General features: G+C 39.6%; 1 protein-coding gene across 1 annotated transcript in view; it reads left to right on the top strand.

The window, feature by feature from the left end:
• efna3a (ephrin-A3a) overlaps positions 1-23,195 on the top strand; it is a gene marked incomplete at both ends in the record, with an annotated part of 69,990 nt that extends 46,795 nt beyond the window's left edge. Inside the window, 4 exons of the mRNA XM_079258870.1 lie at positions 13,504-13,805; positions 14,087-14,152; positions 15,530-15,607; positions 23,077-23,195. Of these exons, the coding sequence (XP_079114996.1) occupies positions 13,504-13,805; positions 14,087-14,152; positions 15,530-15,607; positions 23,077-23,195 (565 nt within the window). The remainder of the gene's footprint in view (positions 1-13,503; positions 13,806-14,086; positions 14,153-15,529; positions 15,608-23,076) is intronic.
• Between the last annotated feature and the right edge of the window lie 652 nt (positions 23,196-23,847).

Raw genomic sequence — 23,847 nt, 5'->3', positions numbered from 1 at the left:
CCCACACATACACCAGGAGAACATGTAAACTCCACACAGAAAGGCCACTGTCCAATCAATGATCAATCCAGCAACCTCCTTGCTGAGAGGCCACAGTACTAACCACTATGCCACCATGCAGCCCAGAATCGTATGTTGTATTGTTTAATATCTAATTTCACTCTGTCTCTGATGCCTCATATGCTGGAGTTGTTCTTTACATGCATGAATACTGAGCTGCCGTGTGTGAGTCTAAACCCTCTTTCCCTGAGTGTGTGTGGTCTGTGCTTTTGGTTAGTTAAAGACCAGGAAGATAAGCGCTTTGCTTCTGAACAGGGCAAGGTAAACTAGCAATACCTGATGCAAAGGTGTGCACTAAGGAAGATTTATCTTAGTGTCTGCTGACTGTCGAAGCTCCATTTGCTGTTTCGCTTTATTTTATCTGTCAGCTGGTTTGGCTCTCTTTCTTGTAAAAGCCCATCACCTTTATGCTGAAGTTTAAGTGTACTTGCTAAAAAAAAAAAAAAAAAACTTGTTTAATGACAAAAAAAAAAGAAAAAACAGGTTTTGATTGCTGCAATTTGTTGACATCTCCTGAATGTGGGATAAGTGAGTTTGCAGCAGCAGAAAAGTGAATCAATTCTAAATAAAAAGAACTCGACTGCAGATGTCAATTGTCGTTTCAAACACCTCAAGAATGTGTTGCTGCATATTTACAACAAAAGATGTGAGTCATAGAAGCCAGTGTCCTTGATAAAGTTTAAAGGGATGTTTCTGCACGTGAGCTGTGAAGCTTTTATTTAAAACACTTCATTTTTTTCAGTCATATTTACACAGTTTTATTATTTAAACATCATAGGAAAGAGAAGTTCTATACAGAATATACAATAATTTAGGGCTCCATAATCGGCTAATATTATTAGCATCAGCAGGTATGTTGTTCAACACAAACATTACAGAACATAATTGAGAAGTAGATGCTTGAAGATTTTTAGGAATGTTGTCCAGTAGAACAGTTCCAAATCCATTATACTCCATCTACATTTTTTTTTTTAATGTATAAGGTTTTTATATAAAATTGTAAATCCTTGTGTTATTGTAAAGCTCCATGCAGCACACAGTTTAAACTAATGTATTTATATACACTTGCACTTTGCATGTGGATTATTTAAGACATGCCTGGTTTGCATTTTCTGAATGCTTTTGTTTTGAAGGTACCACAGTGAAGTTGGAAGCGATATTAAGCATCTCTAAGGCGCGGTAGAGGTAATCCCAGAGCTGAATTGATGTGTCTAAGTCAGAGCCAATATTGCAGAACACCAAGGCAATTGTCACTCCACCGATTCCTTAAAGCTCATGTACTATTTGAAAGTTCTCCTTGGGGCTGCATCGTGACAACTTTGTGTGCTCAGTGTTAATGGCTAACGTGATCACCATGAGATTCTCTTTTCATCTTTTTAGCACAATGTCTGTGTGAAAATTGCTGCAGACATTATCTTCCGCTCTCTTTCCTAGCAGTCGGAATTGAAAAATTTCGCAACTTCTTTTTCAAAAACAACGTGCAATATGACTGTTTAGTATATTTTGAATGAGTGTTAGGTCATTTTTGTAGAAGATGCTCAACGTCTCTGCTTCATTTCACTGTCTTCAAAGCTGGCTGGCTTGACCAAATTACATTTTACACAGAACATAGACTCTGATTATGAGAGAAAAAATCAAGAAATGTTGTCATTTTATATTTTTTTTCTGAGTGATCATTTCATGGATTCAGAGCACAATGCAATCTTTTAATTATGCATAATGGTTATTTTAGTTTTCTACATGAAAATGATACAAGGAGCTTATTGGGATATATCGCAGAGAAAGAAAGAAGACAATCATTAAGTCATCAAGCATCCATGCACACAATCAGCTCATCCGTGGTCCTTGTGTTTGACTGGAAAGAGGTAATCTCTTCATCCTGCTGGATTTAGGCAATGTGCCATGTGGGTTTTCATTTCCTATTATAAAAAGTAGCATTTCCCTCCTGTATTCACTCTCATGAAAATTAATCACTGCTACAGCCAATGTTTATGTATTTATTTGTTTTTTTTTTTGTCATTTTGAATGTATCTTATAACAGATCCAAAATGGCTCTGATTTGCATCCAGTACTTTAATCAATTATTTGAGGATGCTTCAAATGGTGTTTGAGATAAACTGAGTTATTACCACAAACAGAAACATTCACACAACAAACACGGTCGTATTGCGCAGCTTTGTTGCCACAGTCCATGATGTCAGTGTATGACTGTGGCGTCTTTACAGGAGAACAGAGAATGGAGGATGTTTTGTGCCTTTCATGATCTGACAACGCTCTCTTTCAAAGAGGATAAATGGTGAATATGAGGAAGGAGGAGGTTAGGTGTGAAACAGCAAAAGAGCAGCAAGCTCACAGAGAGCAGATGAGGGCGATCAAGCCTTTAATAGTGAGCTGCAATTAGAGCCGCACCTTGAGAGAGATGGATGCTTGTTATCACGGCATGTCGCAGGATATAATCACACCGAGAACTCAGCGGGATGGATCGCTAATCAAGACTGTCCGTGACTGTCGACCAGCTTTGGCTTGCATCACTTCTGAAGGTTTTTGTGTCTGTTGTCATTAAGAGAGGAGGAACACTCATTCTTGGTTTTGTTTGTGTTCATTTGATTTTGTGCTTAGAATTTAAGTAGTGACCGATTTTTGGACACAACAAACTCCACATTTCTGGCGTTTTTGCCACTTTGACTTCCAGTTGCATTGAATAGTGCAGTTATGCAATTAACACAGGGACTTTAATTAGACAGCGTGAATGCCCACTAAAGATCAATTGTTAGAAAGGCTGTGACTTGACTAAATTCGTTTCCTTTTAACTAGATCTAGAAACAGTCCCATTTCAAAACCTCAAAGTGAGACTTTCTAATAACCAAAAATACGAGAAAACTTTGAGTCCTCAATTTGGTAAGCTTCAAACCGAGCTTGTGAAATGTTCAAGATCAAAGAATTGATGGCAAAAGTGTTTTTTTTTTCTCTTTTCTTTCAAGCCACAGTGAGATGATCCAATAAGGTCATTAAATGGTCCCACTTCCAGCTGTTAATCTTATTAATATGTCAATGCAATGGTTTGACAAAGCCAGTTCTCAGCTGGTGAGTTTATTCTTGACACTTTAATGTGAAATGAAGGGGTCATTTTGGCAGTTTCTAAGCAGTGTCTGCACTCTCGTCTTAGCTGCAGAGATCCTCCCTGAAAGCTGTCATCCAGTCTCACCTTTATCTTTGTAGTTTGGGATTAGCAAAGCAGAGTCCTCGCGACCCCAATGGTCCTTGGAAGCATTCCACTGTCATAAAAGTAGTGATAAGACACCTACTGGCTCCTGATATATTTATTCTATGTGAAAAGTACAGTTGGGGGAAAGCCAGAGTTTAATATTAAACTGTGTCATCTATATTTCTGTTTGATATTTGGACATCCTTTGTGGATGTCTAGAAAGTAAAGAGCAGTTTAGGCTACACAGATTAATCAATGAAACGTATGCCTGTTCATATTTCCTCTGAATGAACTGGCGGTAACCCATAATGCTTTGCAAGTGATTTACTCAGAGGTCGAAGCTGTGGTAATGGCATTATTATGTTGATCATAATCAGCTTTGTTTCCTTCTGCTATGACTCGAATATTAAGCCCATTCAGTAAGGTGCCCCCCCCCCCCCCCCCCCCCCCCCCCCACCCCCCCACCCCACCCCATCCCTAAACAACAACAAAACTTTCTGTACAGCTGTTACAAATGATTCCTTAAAGCAGAGAATAGCTGGTGTCCAAACCTGCAATGCTTTAAATGCTCATTATGAAAAAAAAACACACCATAAGTAATATTATTTCATTTAATTAACACAGGTGCATCAAAATAAGGACACATTTCCTGCTTTTGGCCTCTAAAGTTGGAAGATTTTATGTTCTCTCTGTCCTTGTTCGATGCTTTAAAAATGATAAATTGGATATTTTTCAGAAAAGTGGGCCGTCTGATTGGCATCAGCGACATTTTACCTCTGCACCTGTGTCACATACTAAAATTTGCGAGTGGTTCTCTAAATCACTACTGTACTTTACACTGTTTTCCATTTTTAATATTGTGATATTTTTGTTGCTGAAAGGTTGATTGTGTTGTTGAAACTGGAACAGGATCAGTTTAATTTGAAACAAACTTTATTTATAAAATAACCTCCAAACAAAAATAAATCCCATCTCGAAACAAGGTCCAGACTTGGCGAGAGCTGTTTTTGTGACAGTTGTGTTTAATTTTACATAAGTTAATGAACAAAGACGGGATGTTATTGATTGAAAATCCAGTGCATAAACAAATACATACTCAAGGTTCTGAACTAAATGAAGAAATATTTGTGGTTATTTCTGATCAATTCCAAATTGTTTAGGCACAATGAGCGAAACTAGCATGCTATCAGTTTCCTTTCTTCTATGAATAAAACTTGTGTTTATTTTCAAAAACTTTTTTTTCCAAAACATTTAAAAAAAAATAAGGCAAACTAAAAAAGATTTTTTTTTATACAAGAGCACTTGTGTTTTAATTTGCCTCTGCAGGTTTTTCTGCATGATTGATGTGAAATCGAAGGATATTGTAAGCTTGCTTATATTAAGACGTATTTGTGTCTATTAAGTTGGGCTCTACTTTATTTTTCCAAACACGTCAATCAAGCTCCCCATTTCACAAAGGCATGCCCGAAGCAAGGCTTCAGGAGACGAAGCTTCTCTCTTCGGGAGAGATGCCAGGCAGTTTAACTGCAGGGGGGAGTAGTTATCAGAGACTCGCTTTAATTTAACCCAAACATTTCTCAGCCACAGTGCTGGCAAGAATTAGTTTTGACACTCTGATGGTGGGGAAACATAGAGATTTCACAAACAGCAGATCAGTAAACTCCTCCTTTCTGCAGGGGCAAACGTTAGCAGCAGTAATGTAAATGTCATGACCAGATGACATCAACAAAAATCTATTAATTACAAAAATGATTTATTCATATGAAAGCTTCTGCATTTCAGCATTTCTCAGCAGCTCAGCAGAGAATGTCTTCAAGCAGTATGGGGGTATTTAATCTCAAATCTCACTTATGTGGATATAAAATGGTGACTGATGATTAATTTGTTGGGTGTTTAGGAAACATACCAGTCCTAAATCTGCCTCTGACTTTGGTTTTATTTACACCGATGTTAAGCTATAACAGGCGACACAGACCATGCTGTGTCCGCGCTAAGGTCAGCCTATGAACAAGTAGGCTGACGTGTGATTGGTTGGAATCGATAAGTTGCTGTTAAAGTGATTGGTTTGAAAGGCTATTTCTGTCAGGGTGTCCTTGATCAAGACTTGCAATTACTTAAGCAGAAAAATATGCTCCTGTAGTAAGTGGGGTCAACAGATGGATACAGCAGCTTTCCAGGATGCACCCTGGTTATCTGTAAATGTCCCATTTATTCCAAATCCTTCCCAAAACATATAAAAGTAAATCAGAAATGTAGCAGAGCTTTCCAAATGAAGCAGGCCGAGATGGAAGGTCGGGGAATAAACTGGACATTGCGGATAGCAACTGTGAAGCAAACACTGGATGATTCCCAATGGCAGGGAGTTGCAACGCTGGCCTTTTTCCACAAACTGGCTCAGCACTTGTTTTCCCCTCAATCCTCCATTTTGGATCGAAACATTGTAAACCAGGCCATTAATTGCAGTGTTAACTCAATCAGTGACGATCCACAGGAGACGTAATGTTTGTGTACGCTCTTGCATTGTTGCTTGTGTCTTTCTGTGTGTGTATGTGCGCGTGCGAATGATGAGTTTTGGTGCTGAGGTAAAGAGAAAAACAGCAGAGTATAGCTTGTCCCTGTCAGGGGACTCGATAGGGGGAGTCTTAGTGGCGGTGAACAGACATTTGGTGAATGGCATTTAAGTCACGGCATTTCGTGCATCGGTAGTTTATCCTCCCGATGAGGCTCATGTTGATTACCCCAGAGAGTGTTTTTAAGGTCATGCATGGAGATGCCATGCTGACCTCATCTTTCCTGGAGCTCCTATAACACTGACTGCACCTCTCTGAAACACTGTGGAAGAATGCAGCAAGTGCAAGACCTATTATAAATATTGTAAAAATAAAAAAAATAAAAAGTTGCACAAACTAATTTTTCATGGCAACCATACTGAAAACACATAATAACAAACTACACACACTGGTTTTACTGTTAATGAGATATAGATTACCAACTGTTAGTGCAAAGTGCAATAGTCTGAAACCTTTATGAAAGAGTCAGAGCTATATATTAAATAATGCTGACTCTATTGTGCTGTTTTCTTTTTCTTTCTTTCTCTGAATGGTTCGATCCATAATTGCCTTCTTCATCTTATAGAAGCATATAAAGCAGGCAAGAAGCAAAACCTTGGGTATCTGCAAGAATTGCATTTAGAAAGAAAAGCTAACCACATAAGGCATGTATTTTAGCAGTATAGTAGGAATAGAGTTTATGAAAACACATTACTTTAGGAATGCTACATGGCTTTCATGAAACATTGGTATTTTTCTGTAAAATGAGCTGCAACAGTGATTTAAATGTGTGCTTCGATAGTTAATGCTAGCATAATTTTATTTCCCACAGTGTCAATCAGAACCGTTACCTATAAAAAGCACAGGGGCTTTGTTTTTACAGCGTCTAACTGATCATTTTCTAATACAAGGCTGGACTCAAGAGCAACAACTTGCATTTGATGATGGGATTTTGAAAACAGAGCTTGTAGCAGTAATGTAGGACAAACCTGCAGCAGAACAAACAGCTCCAATTTCTGTGACTGTGAGGAATACCTCTGTGGATTTAAGCTTTTCGTCCCAATTTGCATCATCAGGCAAAGGAATAAACAAATACAACTGCACTAGTTTTATTTTTTGTGAAAGTTGGTAAGAATCATACTTCTGATTTCTACACTGCTTCAGAACATAAAGGCAACACTTAAACAACATATCTCAGATGAATGAAATATTCCAGCTGAAAATCTTCATTAATCACATGGTGAACTGCGCTGACAAAAAATAAAGTTGTTTTTGGACTAAGTCACTTAGAAATGATCAATGAAAACAAAAAAAAGGAGGTCTGGATTTAGAATCACATCACCAGCTGATCCAACTTCTGTGGAAATTCCTCACGATAATTCACGGTTTAGCAGAGTGTGTGGCCTACATGTACCTGTATGCACTCCTTCCAACATCTGGGCATGCTCCTGATGAGATGACAGATGTTCTGCTGAGGGATCTCTACCCAGACCTGGATTAGGGCATCAGTGTGACATGGCTTTAGTGTGACGTGGCAGCAGTGGATGGAAAGAGACACAACGTCCCAGAGGTGCTTGATTGGATTCAGGGCACTTCGTAGCATCAACGCCTTCGTCCTGCAGGAACTGCCGTCACACTTCAGCAGAATGAGACGAGCGTTGCCATGCATTAGAAGGTACCAGGTACCACTGCAGCAGCATATGTTATGTCAGCGCCTCTGAGGGTCTCATCCCGATACCTAATGGCCGTCAGAATACCTCTGGCTGGCACATGGAGGTCTGTTCAGCCCTCAAGCATATGCCTTCCCAGACCATCACAGACCCACTGCCAAACCAGTCATGCTGGAGGACGTTGCAGGCAGCAGAAGGCTCTAAACAACGTCTCCAGACTCTTTTAAATCTGGAACATGTGTTCAATGTGAACCTGCTTTCATCTGTGATGAGCTCAGGGCACCAGTGGTGACTCTGCCAATACTGGTGTTCCCAGGCTAATGCCAGTTTGGCTGCATGGTTTCAGGCTGTGAGAACAGGAGCCGTCGGGACGCCGAGCCCCAATACCACTTTCATGGAGACTGTTTCAGCTTGAGCAGATACATGCACTTGCTGGAGGCCATTTTGTCGGACTCTCACAGTGCTCTTCCTGTTCCACTTTGCACAAAGGAGGAGAAATCAGTCCTGCTGTTTGTTTTTGTCCTGCTATAGCTCCCTCTGTATCTCATGGTATACTGGTCTCCTGGTATCTCCTTAATGCTCTCAGCACTGGGAGACACAGTCAACCTTCTTGCCATTCTGGATGAGCTGCACAACCTGAGCAACATATTGGGGTTGCAGACACTGCCTTGTGGTGACTGGCAAAATGCAAAACTAACCAAACATCAGCCAGAAAGGCTGAGAACAGGGAAGCAGTCTGTGGCCGCCATCTGCAGAACTATTCCTTTATAGGAGCTAATTACCTCTCTTTTCCACTTGTTTATTCCATTTTTACAACAGCAGGCAAAATTGATTCACAATCAGTTACTTTCTAACTGGACAGTTTAATATCCCAGAAGCGTGACTGACGTTGAGTTACATGCTGATGATTATGTGTTTCCTTTATTTTGCTTTTGAGCAGTGTAGCTAATTGTAAGTCATTAGCTCCTTCAGTAAAACGTATTTGATATCTTACTTTGCTCAGAGTCAGCAGCTTGTTTACCTTTCTGAGTTTGGTGTCAAAGCTTTCTTGGATCATACAGTTCTGTGGTTTTTATCCTGCCTATGTAGCACCTTTTGATTTCTTTAGAATAAAGTACTGACACAGATATCTGCTTGCCTCCTGCCTGCTCCATTCTGCACTTAGGTCCTACTTTTTCTCACCATACATTATGATAGAAATGGATCTTGGACACCCTAACAGGTTGACTTTTTACTACCTATGAAGCTGATGAATCGATATAAAAATGGACCTGAGTTTGTGTTTTGTTTTCAAAACTGACTGGACTTTCTGAATGTCAAGTAGAATCACAAGTGTTGGTTTTAGCTAAAGCAGCCAAATCAGAGTTGTAATACAACACAGACTCATGCGGTTAATAATTAATGTGGTTAAAAATTAAATGATCTCTAATAAAAAATAAATAAATTAATTAAAAAAACATTTCACCTTTGATGTGAAAGTTTCATTTGATTCCATTGAACAGACCTGACCTGATCTAGGATTTATTCAGAAACATCCCACTTACAGCTCACACACCTTGCAATTCTGAACAAATAAAGTGATTTTGAGCCATTAAATTTTGTATTTTTACATTTTCTGTAAAGGAAAATGTCTTTCCTCTATTACAAGCTCCAGCACCAAGCAAACCCATCTGGACCCTGTTAACAGACCTCTAGTAAACTCCTACAAGGAGAAAAAAACACTGTAAACTTCACATTTCAAGCCTGAAAACACTTGTTGTAAGTAATGCGTAATTACCTGTAGTGCATACTGTTTCTCCCTTCAGAAATGATAGATTTACTGTGGCTGCTCCAAAAGCTCTGTCTCTGTCCACTTTGTGTTTAGAAGCATCTTCCGCTGTAACTTTACCCCACCATTGTTATTTATTACTGCTTGTATTCTCCAAAGGCTCTTTTTAGCACAGATGTGAAAGGCGCAGTGGAGCTATCTTTGTCTCATTCTCTGCTTCCTCTTTCCACTTTCTTCATTCCTCCACCTCCTATTCTTCTTTCCCTCCCTGCTCTCTGCCTCCCCTGGCAGTCTTCACCAGCTTGTGCAGCCTTTACTAACTAGCTGTGCACTCCCACTCACAGGAAAATGATGATGAGACAGCAAAACCATGGCAGAGACAATGCGCGGAGAAGAGAGGAAGGGGATGGGATAAAGGGAAAGAGCTGCAGAAAAAGACGCAGCACGCGAATGAGAGCCATCATTCTTTTTTATGCACTTTTACCACATGTATGTTCATCCCAGAGGAGCACTGTGTCTCTGTCTAGGCGTCCACCTTCCTTTCTGCACTGAGCCTTTTCTTGTCATCACTCAGTGCATTTTCCTACCTCACCGTCCCCCTTCCTTTCCCAACTATAAGTTATTAAGTCCGTTCTCATCCCCTCCCTTTGTCTCTTTCCTCTTCTCCCTCCATTCCTCTCTGCCCGACGATTTTGTCTTGTCTTGCCACTAAGTGAACTGCTTATATAACAGCTTACACCTAGAGGGACTCCCCTCTTCCCACTCACTGGTATTCTCACCACAACCTTTCCTCCTATTTTCTCCTCTTGCTCCATCTTATCTCCTCTTATTTCTTTCTTGTCACGCTTTTTGGTTGCTGACTGCGTTTGGAACAAATGTTGCTCCTGCTGAGTCGCTATGGCTTGTGGGGATGAAGTGATAACCAAAACAGACTCAGATCAGTCGAACAGAAGAAATTAAATTTGCAACGTGATTATCAAATGCTAGGAAAGAAATTCTGAACACGCCAAAAACAAGAAATTTGGGAGTATCACTGCTAATTTTGTGTGTTTTTAGTTGTATATTTTTGTGGCTTTTCCACAAGATGTAAAAAAAAAAAAGAAAGAAAGAAAAAACAGTTCTAGCCGTCATGAAGCCAGATGGTGAATGAACTGAAAAGCACTTTCACTTAGCTTATGCTGTACACCTTTGCATAATTTCTGGCCTCTCCAATAAGAAAATGTTCAAGGTTGACAGGTTTAATTCATGTATTGTCCTGTTTATCCTCCATAAATACCAAAGAAATACTATATAACACACAAACGTACACACACACACACATACACACACACTCTCTCTCTTTCTGGATCACCTTGGCGTCTTGCATTTGGCTCCTTTTGTATGCTGCCATCCTCTCACGCATTCCTCAATGACTCTCTCTGACTTTTTACACACCACCTGCATCCAGGATCCTCCTCAGCACACATTTTAATATGCAGCACACCCTCCATCCCGCACTTTCATCTCATGTCTACCTTTCTCTCTACTCTACACTTATTGTGCCTCTTTATCTTTTTGTACCCCCTCAGTTTTCCTCCACATCTCATCCTCGCTCCACTCCTCCATCACCCCCCCACCCCCTCCCCTTCCCCTCTAAATATAGTCCTTTTGAAGCATAGCTGTTTGTCTCTTCCTGTAACACTGCAAGACAAAAGTCTGTCATCTTGCATCTGAACAGCAGGATAGAAAGCACTGATAAGACTGATGGATCTAAAAGAGGCATTGGTTAAGAGAACTGATGTTCATCCTCTTCAGCATGCCTGCAGAAGAAGAGAATAATTAAAAATGGAAAGAGCATCGCAGTGGTGCAGAGGATCCAGAAAAAGGAACAGTTGTAACACGGCAGATAGCGAGACACGAAGAGAGAGACAGAGAGGTGTTGTGACATTTACTGTCTTCATTTTGTAATTGAATAATCATCTCTCCTGGGGCTTGACCTAGTAACGTGTGCACATGTGCGCCATGTTTGTGTGAGCCTGACAGCAGCGCTGTGTGCTGGCCCAATGTATGCACAATGATAGATGGTTATGAGTGTGAGAAAGTGTGAGCTCTTTTGTATGTGTGTATCAGATCATGTGTAAGAAAGAGGAGACAAGAGGGAAAAAAATGGGTGCAGAGGGTAAAGTAAGAGTGGATTGAGTGAAGCACAATATCTCCACCTAATGGCGCAATTAGGTCATTACAGCCAGTTGGTGCAGGTTCCACATCACTAGGACGAGGACAATTCCCATCTCATCAGCTCACCTGCATGAGCCTTTGTAATGACTTCTACTTTGTCTAATTACAGATTGTGTAATTTCCATAATAAGTATACTTAGTATTATAAACAGTGTAGGTAACAGCATGGCAGCTGCAATCACATCATCCTCGCAATTGTTAAGTGAGGAGTTTGAAGCCAGCAAAAAGGTTACTTCACCATCATTTACATCACGTGCACGCTTATGCTCAGCTGTAGAATGACCCTCCTTACCTGCTAAAAGCCTGCTCGTCCATCAAAAACAGCTCCCAGAGGAGGTTTTTTTTTTTGTTTTTTTTTTTTTCTTTTCATAATAAGTACTGTGTGCAGACCAGTTCCCCTGCAGCCAGAGCATACATCGCCCCTGACAGGATCTGTTTCCACCTTGATGACCCGACTGGTTGCAAGCTCAGGGGGAAACACACACAGGAGTGCAGATTATCATTCTCAGCACGGCTCTCACTGCTCGCCAAAAGGCATTTACTGAAAACACGTGTTATTAAACGCAGAGGGAAGAGAACGATGCAATAGTTCATCTCTACAAAAAATATTAATTAAAGGCTGAGGGCAAAGTAAATAGCTCTCCAGCTTATTTACATAGCTTTTGTGTTAAGTACAGTGCTGAAATTAGTGATCAGCTAATCTAATAGTTGATAGGCTAAAAGAAATATGAATAAACAGAAACTGGAAAACATGTTGTATTTTTTTAATATAGTAAATTACAAATCAATTTCAAAGACTGACCATGTACGAATACATTGTCTACAAAATGCAGAGGCTGTTCAATGGTTCACACATATTGCTAGAAGCCATTAATTCACTAAATTGCCTTTGCTTTCAGCTCATGATGGAATTGTTTTAGTCTTTGTGCTTGAATAAAATATAAAGATAACAGAAAACTTTAAGACCCTTGAAAATTTTCTTTTTTTTTTTTTTTTTTTTTTTGCTACAAAAAAAAAAAGAATAAAAATCATATTGACTTCTTAAGGTGCCTTTTTTGTCTAAAAAAATAGCAGTCTTCGAAGACATTTGTTGCATAACTACTTATTGAGCGGAAGTAAAAGATTTCCTGTTGTCGGGGTGCCATAGTAACCTATCAATGGTAACAAGGCTCCACCGCGTATAAAATTCTGAGTGGTATTGTTCAGCATCCTATACAGTCAATGAAAAGAAACATGCTTGTCTTAACATACATTATGATAAGCTGTATATCACGAGTCATTAAAACTGAAACATTACATGCATTATTTGATGCATCACTGTTGCATTGTATTGTATGACATATAACCTGGCATTTTTATGATTGGGTACTGTGATATTTACATAGAAACTATGAACACTAAAAAAAGGATGCTGGTCTAGAATTTCAGCCTAAATCTTTAAAGGATCCAAAAACAAATCAAAGCCTCAGTTATCTAATTCAATTCAATTCAATTCAACTTTATTTATATAGCGTCAAATCACGGCAATGCCATCTCAAGACGCTTTACAGACAGAGGGGAAAACATAATGAAGGCCAATTCATAACAGCCTATATAAGGAAACCAACAGATTGAGTTGAGTCCAACTCAATCTCCCATCCTGAGCAAGCACACTGGCAACAGTGGGAAGGAAAAAACTCCCTTTTAACAGGAAGGAAACCTCCGGCAGAACCCGGCTCAGGACAGGCAGCCATCTGCCTCTGCTGTGTGGGGGGAAGAGGACAGAAAGACAACAGACAACAGGAACTGCTACTCCCGGCCAGGGAGACCTGCTGAGACAGGAGACATACATGTTAATGATGCAACACTGTTATGGGGGGGGGGGGGGGGGGGGGGGGGGGGTAAAAGAAAGAGATAAAGAGAAAAAGAAAGAAGCTCAGTGTATCAGGAAATGTCCCTCAGCAGTCTAAACCTATAGCATATCAATATCCTATAGCATAACCAATATCTAACAATATTTTTTCTGTTTTTCTTTATTCCTCTTTTCTGATTCAGGCTTCGAAGGGAGGGATTCACGGTGCAAGTTAGTGTCAACGACTACCTTGACATCTATTGCCCGCATTACAACACCAGTCAGCGGGGGACACTGGAGCGCGTCATCGCAGAGCAGTACATCCTGTACATGGTCAGCTACCATGGTTACCGCACCTGCGATCCCCAAATGGGCTTCAAACGCTGGGAGTGCAACCGGCCCCATGCACCTCACGCGCCCATCAAGTTCTCCGAGAAGTTCCAGCGTTACAGCGCCTTCTCTCTGGGCTACGAGTTCAACGTGGGCCAGGAGTACTATTACATCTGTGAGTCCGGCCAGTAAACGCTGGTTCAATGTGATAGACAAAAAAACCTGAGCCAGACGCAGATCCAATTTTTTGATCCGAAATTCTGATGAGGAAATTCTTTCTTACACCTTGTTCTATTGACAAGGTGTAAGCGCCCCTAATATGTTGCATAAGTCCAGCTGAGGACAGGTCCAGTTGAAGAGCTGCAGATTTATAGCTGGAGGTTGAGGGTGTGATGTTGCCTGCAGAGGGCACAAAACTGACATGTTGTGTGTGTCCTTGTGCTTACTTTCTTTTAGCCACGCCCACACACCACCACGGCCACAGCTGCCTGAGACTGAGGGTTTATGTCTGCTGCTCCACTGGTGAGACCACTTTACTTCCATCCATCACTTTTCATCTCAAAGAGAAACAGACACAGACAGGCAGGAGGACCCAGAGAGAAAAAGACAAACTAAGACCTGGAAGTCTCAGAGAGGCTTTTCTGCCTTGTGCTGTCTTGGCATGGTTTAGACGACTAAGTTTTCTTCCCCTTGAAGCAGTGCTTTGGAGAGTGATGGCTTCATGTGATTCTCTATCTCATTGCTATTACAGTCATTTGTTACCTCTCTCTTTGACTGGCGTGCTCGTGTTAGTATGTAGGCCTACAAAAGATGTTGAAGAAAAAACAGATTCAGCTGCAGGATCCAACTCTCCCTGCTCTCCTCTCCCTGTGTCACTTCCTTTACCTCCCACTTTTCCTCAGCTCTCCTCTTGACCAACCCCCCTCCGTCTATTTCTTCTTCTCCCCATCCTTCTCTCTGATGCCTGCTGCTCTGTATGTGTTATTTTTACCCTGTTAGCTTGCTTTCTCCCCTGCAGGCCTTCGATTGGGCAGCCCAGAGCTGAAAGCCTCCCCATCCACCCCCCCCACCCCCCCACCCCACCCCTCCCCCTAACCTTGTCAGCAGTAATACATCCCTCACTCATGCCCCCGTGGACACATCACCTTAACACATCCCAGTGTCACTGCTAATCTACTGATGTGTTTTGCACATTTCCATTTGTGTCTGTGTATGTGGACATCTTTGTGTCTTTAAAGAGCTGGACACGTGTCCACATGAACATGGTACGATTTCAGCTTCATATATGTCTAATGTGAGAGTATGGGTGTGTTTGCTGAGTTTAACCTTAACAATACAATACTTAATAATAAGGCAGGTGTTTGAATATTCATGGCTTTGCACCTACACGCAGCTACAGAATGATGGCTTCAAACGTCTCTGTGTGTTCTTTGTTAATGAAACAAATCCACTCATCATCCTTTAATTGATCATTTGCTAACACACACTGGATGTAATTCTGTGTCTACGTGGAGATTAAATGCACCATCTTTAAATGCTTTTAGTCTTTAGGCTGCAGTCTGGATTCACTCTATGGTTTCTTCAAGACAGCCAAACTAACTCCACTACACTGCACTATAACTGTAAACAGTTTATTCATTCATTCATTATCCTAGCCGCTTAATCCGATAAAGGGTCGCGGGGAAGCTGGAGCCTATCCCAGCAGTCTTCAGGCAAAAGTGTATACAGTTTAATGATGCTTAAATAGCCGATCTTTCTCAGTTTGTCATTTTGATGGTTTGTTTTTATGTCTTTGTGTGACTCTTTCTGTTCCTCTTCCCATCATTGTTTCTCCCCTCTGGTGTAAATGTCTTCTCTTATGCACACTCTATCTTTGTGTATTTGTGTTGTGTTTCTCAGCCTCCCAGGCAGATGATGACTCCAGTCAGACTTCTACCGACTACACAGTCAGGCCGAACATCAAAATACACAACATTGGTGAGTTATTCTTAACAGATGACATGATTGGCACCTTATTATCACATGTAGGCCAGTATTTAGTTTAGGCTGGAAAGCTGAATATGTCTGCCAATAAATGTGAAAAGAAACATGATAGATTTGTCTTTTTTTTAATTCCTCCATGACCAAAGAAAACATGTCAGAGATGTAAAGCCTTGATTTTATTCTCTTGAGAGCTGTAAAAAAATGTGCAAGACACAACCAATTTAAGGCACTTAACAGTATTGTTAAATAGGTGTAAATTTATTTATATTATCATCAACTCAGGATGTTGGATTTTGGAAATGATTTAAACCAGAGCTACTCAATTCAGTCCTGCAGTCTTGCAGATTTTCAATGTGTCCCTGCCCCAACACATCTGACTTAAATAAATCTATCCTTCAGCCTGTGAAGTTTTACACAATGATTAATTTGAATCAGTTGTGTTGAAGCAGGGATACATTGAAAACCTACAGGACTGTGACCTTTGTAGAACCAAATTGACAAACCCTGATTCCTACTGTGTTCTTTTATTGAAAATAATAGAAAAACAACATATCAAATGTTAAAACTCTCAAACAATGTAGACTTACTGCTTGCAGCACGTGGTGAAAAATCCCACAATTTTACTGAATACCAGTACCTCTAACATATTTAAAGGGTAAGTGGAAAGATGCCCTTTGATCTGATGACCAACATTTAGCTCAAATTGTTGTGGTAAGTGATAGGAAGAACCTAACGGAGGAGGGAGGACAAAGAAAAACAAAAGGTTGAAGAAAAATACAATATAAAAAGAACCTGAAAAAAAAAACTGAACCATAATTTGAGGTAAAGTTGGAGATGGAGAGACAGCTTTATGCACGCTAGGAGCAGAATGGGTAACAAGTCACAGGTGAAACCAAATGACTAACAGGGACCACGAATACCAGTATGTGACAGGAAATGAAGCAAAAACTAACCAAAAACAAAACATGACTTTTATAAAACAATCAGTAAAAGTAAACCAACCAAACCCAAACAGACAAACAGATTTACTATAGCAATGAACACCAGAGAGCCAATACAACCCTGCTATAAACAGATGTTAGCAAAACATCTGTTCAGAATCAAACAAAACCAATAGATCACAACACAGATTGCTCATTCTTCAGGCTTTAGACAACAGAGACATCCACCGTCTTTTGAAGGCACAGTTCAGGTTAAAAGTTTCAGAGTAACAGTTGCTGCTGTGAAGAGGCGGCCTTATCTTTTTTCAGCTTATTTCAGCAACATAATCTCAAACAACCCCACATTCAGCACATACCGCACCGGTATGACAGTTCCATCAGTACAAAAGAAACACAAAACAAATACTGATTATTCCTAAATCATTACATGCTGTTCATGTTTTTGTTTCGAGTGAAATAGATACTATAGTTTAATGAAACAGGGTCATATTGCAAATCAATCTTATATTTGTTGTTTTAATAATCCTTTACATGAGTTATGAAGACAAAATAATCACAATAACTGATGTACAGGGGCCATGCCAAAACACCGAAGCAGAAATTGACCCAGTTCTGACCCTATTACACTGTCCATTTGTCAGTGTCATCACAAGATTAATTGTTTCCTCCATCAGACGCATTAATTCATTCATGGAACTACAGAGCAGTCTCTGACCTCATGCTATCTTATATGAAAATGATGCTAATGAGTTGCACACAGTGAGGAATACAGATTGCAGAAGTAGGGGGTTAATATCATGATTCCTGAATGAGCTGCTCAGTAATGCAGATGCACTGAGGTAAATTAACCAAAAATCAATATAAACAGTGAGTGGTAATCATTTCAAACCTTTAAATTGAGCAATCCTTACACCAGCAGGAGGGAAAAGACTTCTGTATGTTCCACACAGCTAAATGGAACCCTCTTTGTTGCACAAGACTTACAGGGTCAGAGGAGGTCTTGTAAGAAATAAAGGGACTATGTTTACCTAAGGAGAGAGCGCGTCAGCAAGCAAGTCAGTTGTGCAGCTGAGTGGTTACATAAACCCTCTATTTTTCTTTGTCTGTCTCCATCTCCATCACAAACAAAAGCCTCTTGCCGGGAATCATTTAGTATACTTGTTCCTGGGCACCGTGGGCAGTCTGTGATGAGGACTAAGAGAGTGTGACCTGTCTGAAATGGAAACTGAGACCAGCAGAAACAGAATGAAAAAAGAGCACTTGAGCCATCTACAGTCACCTTCATGGAGAGAGTGAAAAGGCAGGAAAAAAAGAAATTAGATGGGGAGTCTGGAAAGAGGGGGGAAATGAAGAGAAAGTCAAAGAGATAAAAAAAAAAATGACAAAGAGGACGTTTAAGATATATACAGCAGGAAAGAAACAAGGACAGATCATTCAGAGCAAAAGGCAGAGGAACAGGCAGTGAAAAAAAGAGATGAAACCCAGAGTGGGGGCAGAGAAGAGGGAGAGTAGAGAGAAGGGGCAGAGTAAAAGAAAAGCTCAGTGGTGGGCGAATTACTCAGCAGTAACTCGGGCTTCAGCTTACGTAGAATTTAATATAAAAAAAACTCACTCTGGCAGGGAATCATAAAAAATCATAGCCTCTAGCGCTGTGATGCATTTTGCTGAATACATTTGGACAAATAGCAGAATGAGGACACACGGATTTATGCGCATGCACACACACACTTTAATACAAGCCCTAATGGCCCGGCTGACCTCTGGACACCCACTCTCTGACTCAGCCTTAGGACCAGACCAGCCCACAGACTGGCTCAGCCTCAATAAATTGCTCCATTTCCCCTGCTCATACATTGCATTTGCACTCCTGTCATTCTCTTTATTGTTAGCTCCACTTCTATGTCACAGTTTTCTTATTTAACAACATTTAATGAAGAACACCGGTGTTCCAGCTTGTCTATTAGTTGTTTCTGCATTTCTGAACCTCATCTTTTGCATCCATTGTCTGAAATGCTCTGCTGTAGCTCCAAATAAGACTCAACCTCCTCCTCTGTGATTGGTTGACTGATTTTCTGGAAATGGTGGCTTATGAGGCAGCTTATCTGAGTTTGAAGTGTGTCAAATGAGCCACTCTGTATTTTATGTAGATAGTCTACGTACACAATGATCCATATAGCACAGTGAAGAAAAACATGAGAAAATTAGCATATCAGTCACTTTAAATAAATTCCAAGGTTTTGCAAATTAAGGGGAATAATAAAAGTACTTTGCAGGCTGCCAACTGTAAACATGCATCACACTGTTTCATTTGTGAAGCTTGACGTTGCTACAATTTGCAACCTTCACTTTCCTGATGCAGAGCTGTTGGCTTGATTACAATCTGTCAGATTGTGTAATTTGCCCACATTAAAATCTGTTTGCAGATCCCTGTAATTAGCGTTGGTGAGTCCACTCAAACCTGGGAAAAGATTTATTCAGAAAGAAATTATTAGATTTGCCATTTTAACTCACCTCAATCGGCTTATAGCTGTTTTCAATATTAATTATGAATACCAGTGATTTGCAGTGGTAGAGCATGTTACAGAAGATGGCTCATTGAATACCACAGATGTGCTTCCAGAATTAATAAGCAGTACTGCTTGTTACTTCTTGAATTAATCATTGAATTGCATTTTTCAATCTACAGCTTACTTGAGTGATTATCTGAGTGCTTGCAGCAGCAAGGAGGAGCTCAAATATAAAACAGCTAAAAAAAAAAAAAAAAGGGGGGGGGGGGGTAGGATATTCCTAAAATGTGTAATTTTATATTTATATATTTTATCCTCTGCAGATTTTCCCAAAATCTGTCCTAAAATATTGCTGCACATCACAACAATATAGTGTCTAGTCAGCAAACTTATTTGACACGTACCCAAAGTCAAAGTGCCAAATCCAGGGTTTAATTGCAACCACATACGTGTTACTTCAGAAGGTGCTGGAGTTGGAATTTAGCAGATTATTTAAACATTTTTAAACCAGGAAAATGTCATGACCAAGATAGCAGAAAAAACACATAACAGTGTCCAACCTATAGTCATACATTAAGTTAATCTTAAAGCAAACAAATCAGTGAACTGAAAAAGAAAATGTAATTAATAAAATGTCAAACTACATCTTAAAGTGCCTATACACACACACACACACACACACACACACATATATATATATATATATATATATATATATATATATATATATATATATATATATATATATATATATATATATATATATATATATAATTTTAATTTTTTTATATTAAAGCTGCACTATTATCTCAGTGATGACAGGTTGACTCAATGATGACTCACTGATATGTTGTCTACATAGAAATAATAACAATACAATAACATTGTCAATAACAGCTAGAACTACAAAGCGTGACAAAGAAAGAAAGTTATACAATGATTTAACATTTATGCAATATGTCTTTTGAACAGAGCTTGTTCAGCTCTTTGTTATTCAGAACAGAAATGTCAAGAAATGTCAACCTTGTGTCCTTGTCCATTTGACCTATTTGAATGAACAGATTGGACACAGAGGTGGCTGCATTTTCTTGCAAGGAAATTTGTGCACGACAGTCATGTCTAATTAATACAAATAATTGAAACATTTATTATTAGTCCGCGGTGTTCTTCTTTATATAAAACAACATGCAGGTGTGCAAGATCAGGGCACTGCCTGTTGCTGTTCATGTCTCACTATAAATCCACCATTACCGAGCTGTAGCTGGCAGGAGGATTTATCAGACCAGACAACCTTTTCCACTTATCGACAGTCTAGAGCTGATGTTTCTTATCTCACTGTAAATGCCTCTGGCAGCTTACTGTGGACAGGAGAGTCACCCTGCATGCCTTCTGTTGTTTTGCCCCATACAAACAAGAATACGCAGGAAATTGATTGCTGTATCCCACATTTGCACTGTGAAGTAAGGTGTCATACTGTGGTGCTTTCATAAGTTCTTGTTGCCTGAGGCACCCAGTGGCCCCTAAATCTGTCTTCCAAAGTTAGCCACTCTAAATAGAGAGGATTTTGAAGAGGAGCATATTGCCTAGCATAGGGATTGTCAAAACTATCTGTACCCTAAAACAAGTCTGTAAGAATTAGTTCACATGAGAGCAACTTGATTGCATGTGGACTTGTTTGTGTAAAGGTAAATTAGGTTCAGTTCTACAACAAGCACGTCTCAGCCTTTGGTCCCTGATATACTTTGCACTTCAGAAATGTGTGTGATTAAACCCATCTCATCGAACAGACTGCAGACAGATATGTCTTGTTTTCCTAAAGAACAATGTTGACGCATGTAGCTGCCACAACCCGAACAAACCAGACGGGCTGCATGGTTTTCTGTCCGATGGAGAGTACTAAGACTAAATTCCAAACATTCATCACATGTCACCTGTCAGATGATGTCTGCTCTGTCATCATCATACTTTCTTTTACTTGTAAACAATTACAGTCTCAGTTATATTTAGCAACGTCTCAACCAGACTCTGTGTTACATTGAAGGAGGAGACATCCTGCTTACTCACTTTGGTACTTTTCCTACAGATTGCCTGTTTTTAAACACTGAGACATCATGATGACAACATAAATGAAAGGTTATCCCATTTTTAGACACAAATGTGATTGTCTGACAGTTTGTCTTCAGCTTGTCAGGTAAATACTGTATATCTGTTATTATACATTGCAATTTCCCAAAACAGTTGTGAGATTACAAAATGCAAATAAAGCAGATTATAATAATTTGTTCTTAGTTTAAACCCTGTCTTTTGTGTTTGGAATACTGTATATTATATAAGCACTGATGAGATTACTGAGTGCACTTTTTTTTTTTCTCCAGCAGATTGTTGATACATGGGTGATGATGGTATTATGAAACAGCATCTGTCTCACAGAAATACACAAAGATTTCTTTGTGTATTAAGTCTCGTCTTAATCTGTGCACACAGGCGATATGTTTGCTGGAGGCATTTGCCATTTTTATTGTCTTTGGCACAAAAATGTTCTTTCCACAGGTCACATGTACAAACTTAGTTTCACAAAAGTTGGAATTTTGCACGGGAAGAAAATAAAAGCAGAACATTTGATGCAAATATTCTTTGAAATTGAAATAGATCAGAGACAGCATATCAAATTACACTTAACATCTCGAGTGTTTGGTAACAGAGCAGTACTGGTTATAAATGTGCTATTCTTGTTTGATATTGTTTTAATTCAAGCCGGTCAACAGTTGAATTCTTTTATTTCTTTCATTCAATATTTGCAAACGGCACTAACTTGCACTAACATTTGGATGACTAGTTACAAGGCAGTTTTAACCTTTTTACTGCAAATTTGGTTTTCATTTTCATGGAAGAACAAGAGCTTCCCTGAACACAAACTCAGTGGCGTGCATTGTTTACCATTTTCCTTCTCAATTCAGATACACACATCCACAAATTCCTGAAAATAACGTAAGATTTTGACTTCCTGTTGCACCTAAAGAAGGTGGCACTGAAAACACTTTTTCTTTTACTTGTCATACATTGGAGTTTTCATGTGAGTGGAAACCAGTGGTGTTTACGTTTGTTTTAAGAGTTTCTGAGTCCACCTCTTTCTTTCTGCCTTAACCTTTAGACCATTTAATACTAACACTAGACCTTATTATTTTGATGATATAGTGTGTTAAGTACAGTTTTTTTTGGCTGGTCAAAACCTAAATAATTTCCATGATATTATCCAGGATATTATTCTTAGAGATAATGTTGATGCAATGCAATATTGATACATACTATTACTAAGATCTGACATATTTCTACATTGTCAATACTGTCAGCTACACTTCTTTGTACATCTAATGAGACTGACAGTGGTTAACTACATCCTGTCTCCATATAGATTATCCCATTTAGGGAAAAACTGATGTATCTATCATGTAAAAGCACCTAACCCAGTTTATATTACAACCTGTTATGGATTTCATCTGCTTTAGTTTTTGGTATGCAGAAATCCTTTAGAAATAATAACAAGTAAAAGTGAATGGCTGCAATCCACTAAATATTACTAAATGTGTTCTACCAGCTCTTTCTCCATCTTTTCCCTCCAGCTAATGTTCTGTTGTGTCTAATCAATGGCAAGGCCATAATAATTTGGTTTGATTGAAATCCCTCTAGGATAAAAACATCATTAGTGAGAAGAAAGGAATACATTTAAAGAAACAGATCGGGAACAGCAGTGTTTCTAATTTCCTCTCCCATGGGGAAAGGCCATATGTAGCTGATGATAATTGGTGGTTTGTTGATAATAGCATCATGTGTCTTTCTCTGCATATGTTAAAGCACAATTTGCATGCATAACACGCTGCCTTTAGATTGATAAATTAGTAATACAGTAATGGTTTGTTTCCTTCAGTCTGACACACACATTAATGCTGTTGTACTTCACACCTTTGTCCTCTGCTTTCACACGTTCTTGTTAATCCTTCTGTGTTTTGTTCTGCAGATGAGTTTAACCCTGAAGTTCCCAAGCTGGAGAAAAGTGTCAGTGGCAGCAGCCCATCTCGTGACCGCCTTCTTCTCACCGTGGCAATGCTGCTCATGTCTGCTGTCTTTCTGTCCTAGCGATTGTCTCACAGTGGCTCCTCAAGCATAGCTGGACCGCCTTGTCCAAAGGGCTTCGTATCCACCACGTTTTTTTTCACGAGGGGAAAGTGGACAGAAGCAAAGAAAAGAGAGTTCAGCAGAGGTGTGACAAAGGACAAAGAAAAAAGTAATGGACTTGAAGAAAAAGAGAGGCCTTTTTGCTGTCATATTTCCAGCTTTGTGTTTAGGTGCACCATGTACTGTTGGACATTGTTATCACATGAATGCAACATTTCATGCAGGTATGGTGACCACTGGGAGCTCGCAGCTAACCAGGCTGCTGTCTCAACTGATGTGGGACTCGTAGTGAGTTGGACGCAGACTACAAACTCATTTTTTAGCATGGATAGCGAAGCACCGGCACAGTTTCCCGCTGAATAAAAGTGAAGCATTTGTATGTGTTAGCCTTCAAGAAGATGGTGCGTATGGACTCTGCACTGGATTTTCAGGCTTTGAACGATGGATCTAGTAATGTAAATCCAACTTTGATGTAGAAAGAGCAAAATGGACTCTGAACCTGTACCGATCTTATCTGGGCCCCCTAAGAAATTTCTATAAAACAGTGAATGATGAGCACTGTTTTCTGTTGTCCTGGACATTGTAGAATGTTTCACACTGGTGTGTGGTAGCT

The sequence above is a fragment of the Telmatherina bonti genome (assembly GCF_933228915.1).
Source record: "Telmatherina bonti genome assembly, chromosome: 19".
In the NCBI taxonomy this organism is placed as follows: Eukaryota; Metazoa; Chordata; class Actinopteri; order Atheriniformes; family Telmatherinidae; genus Telmatherina; species Telmatherina bonti.
This window is presented reverse-complemented; position numbering and strand designations above follow the sequence as displayed.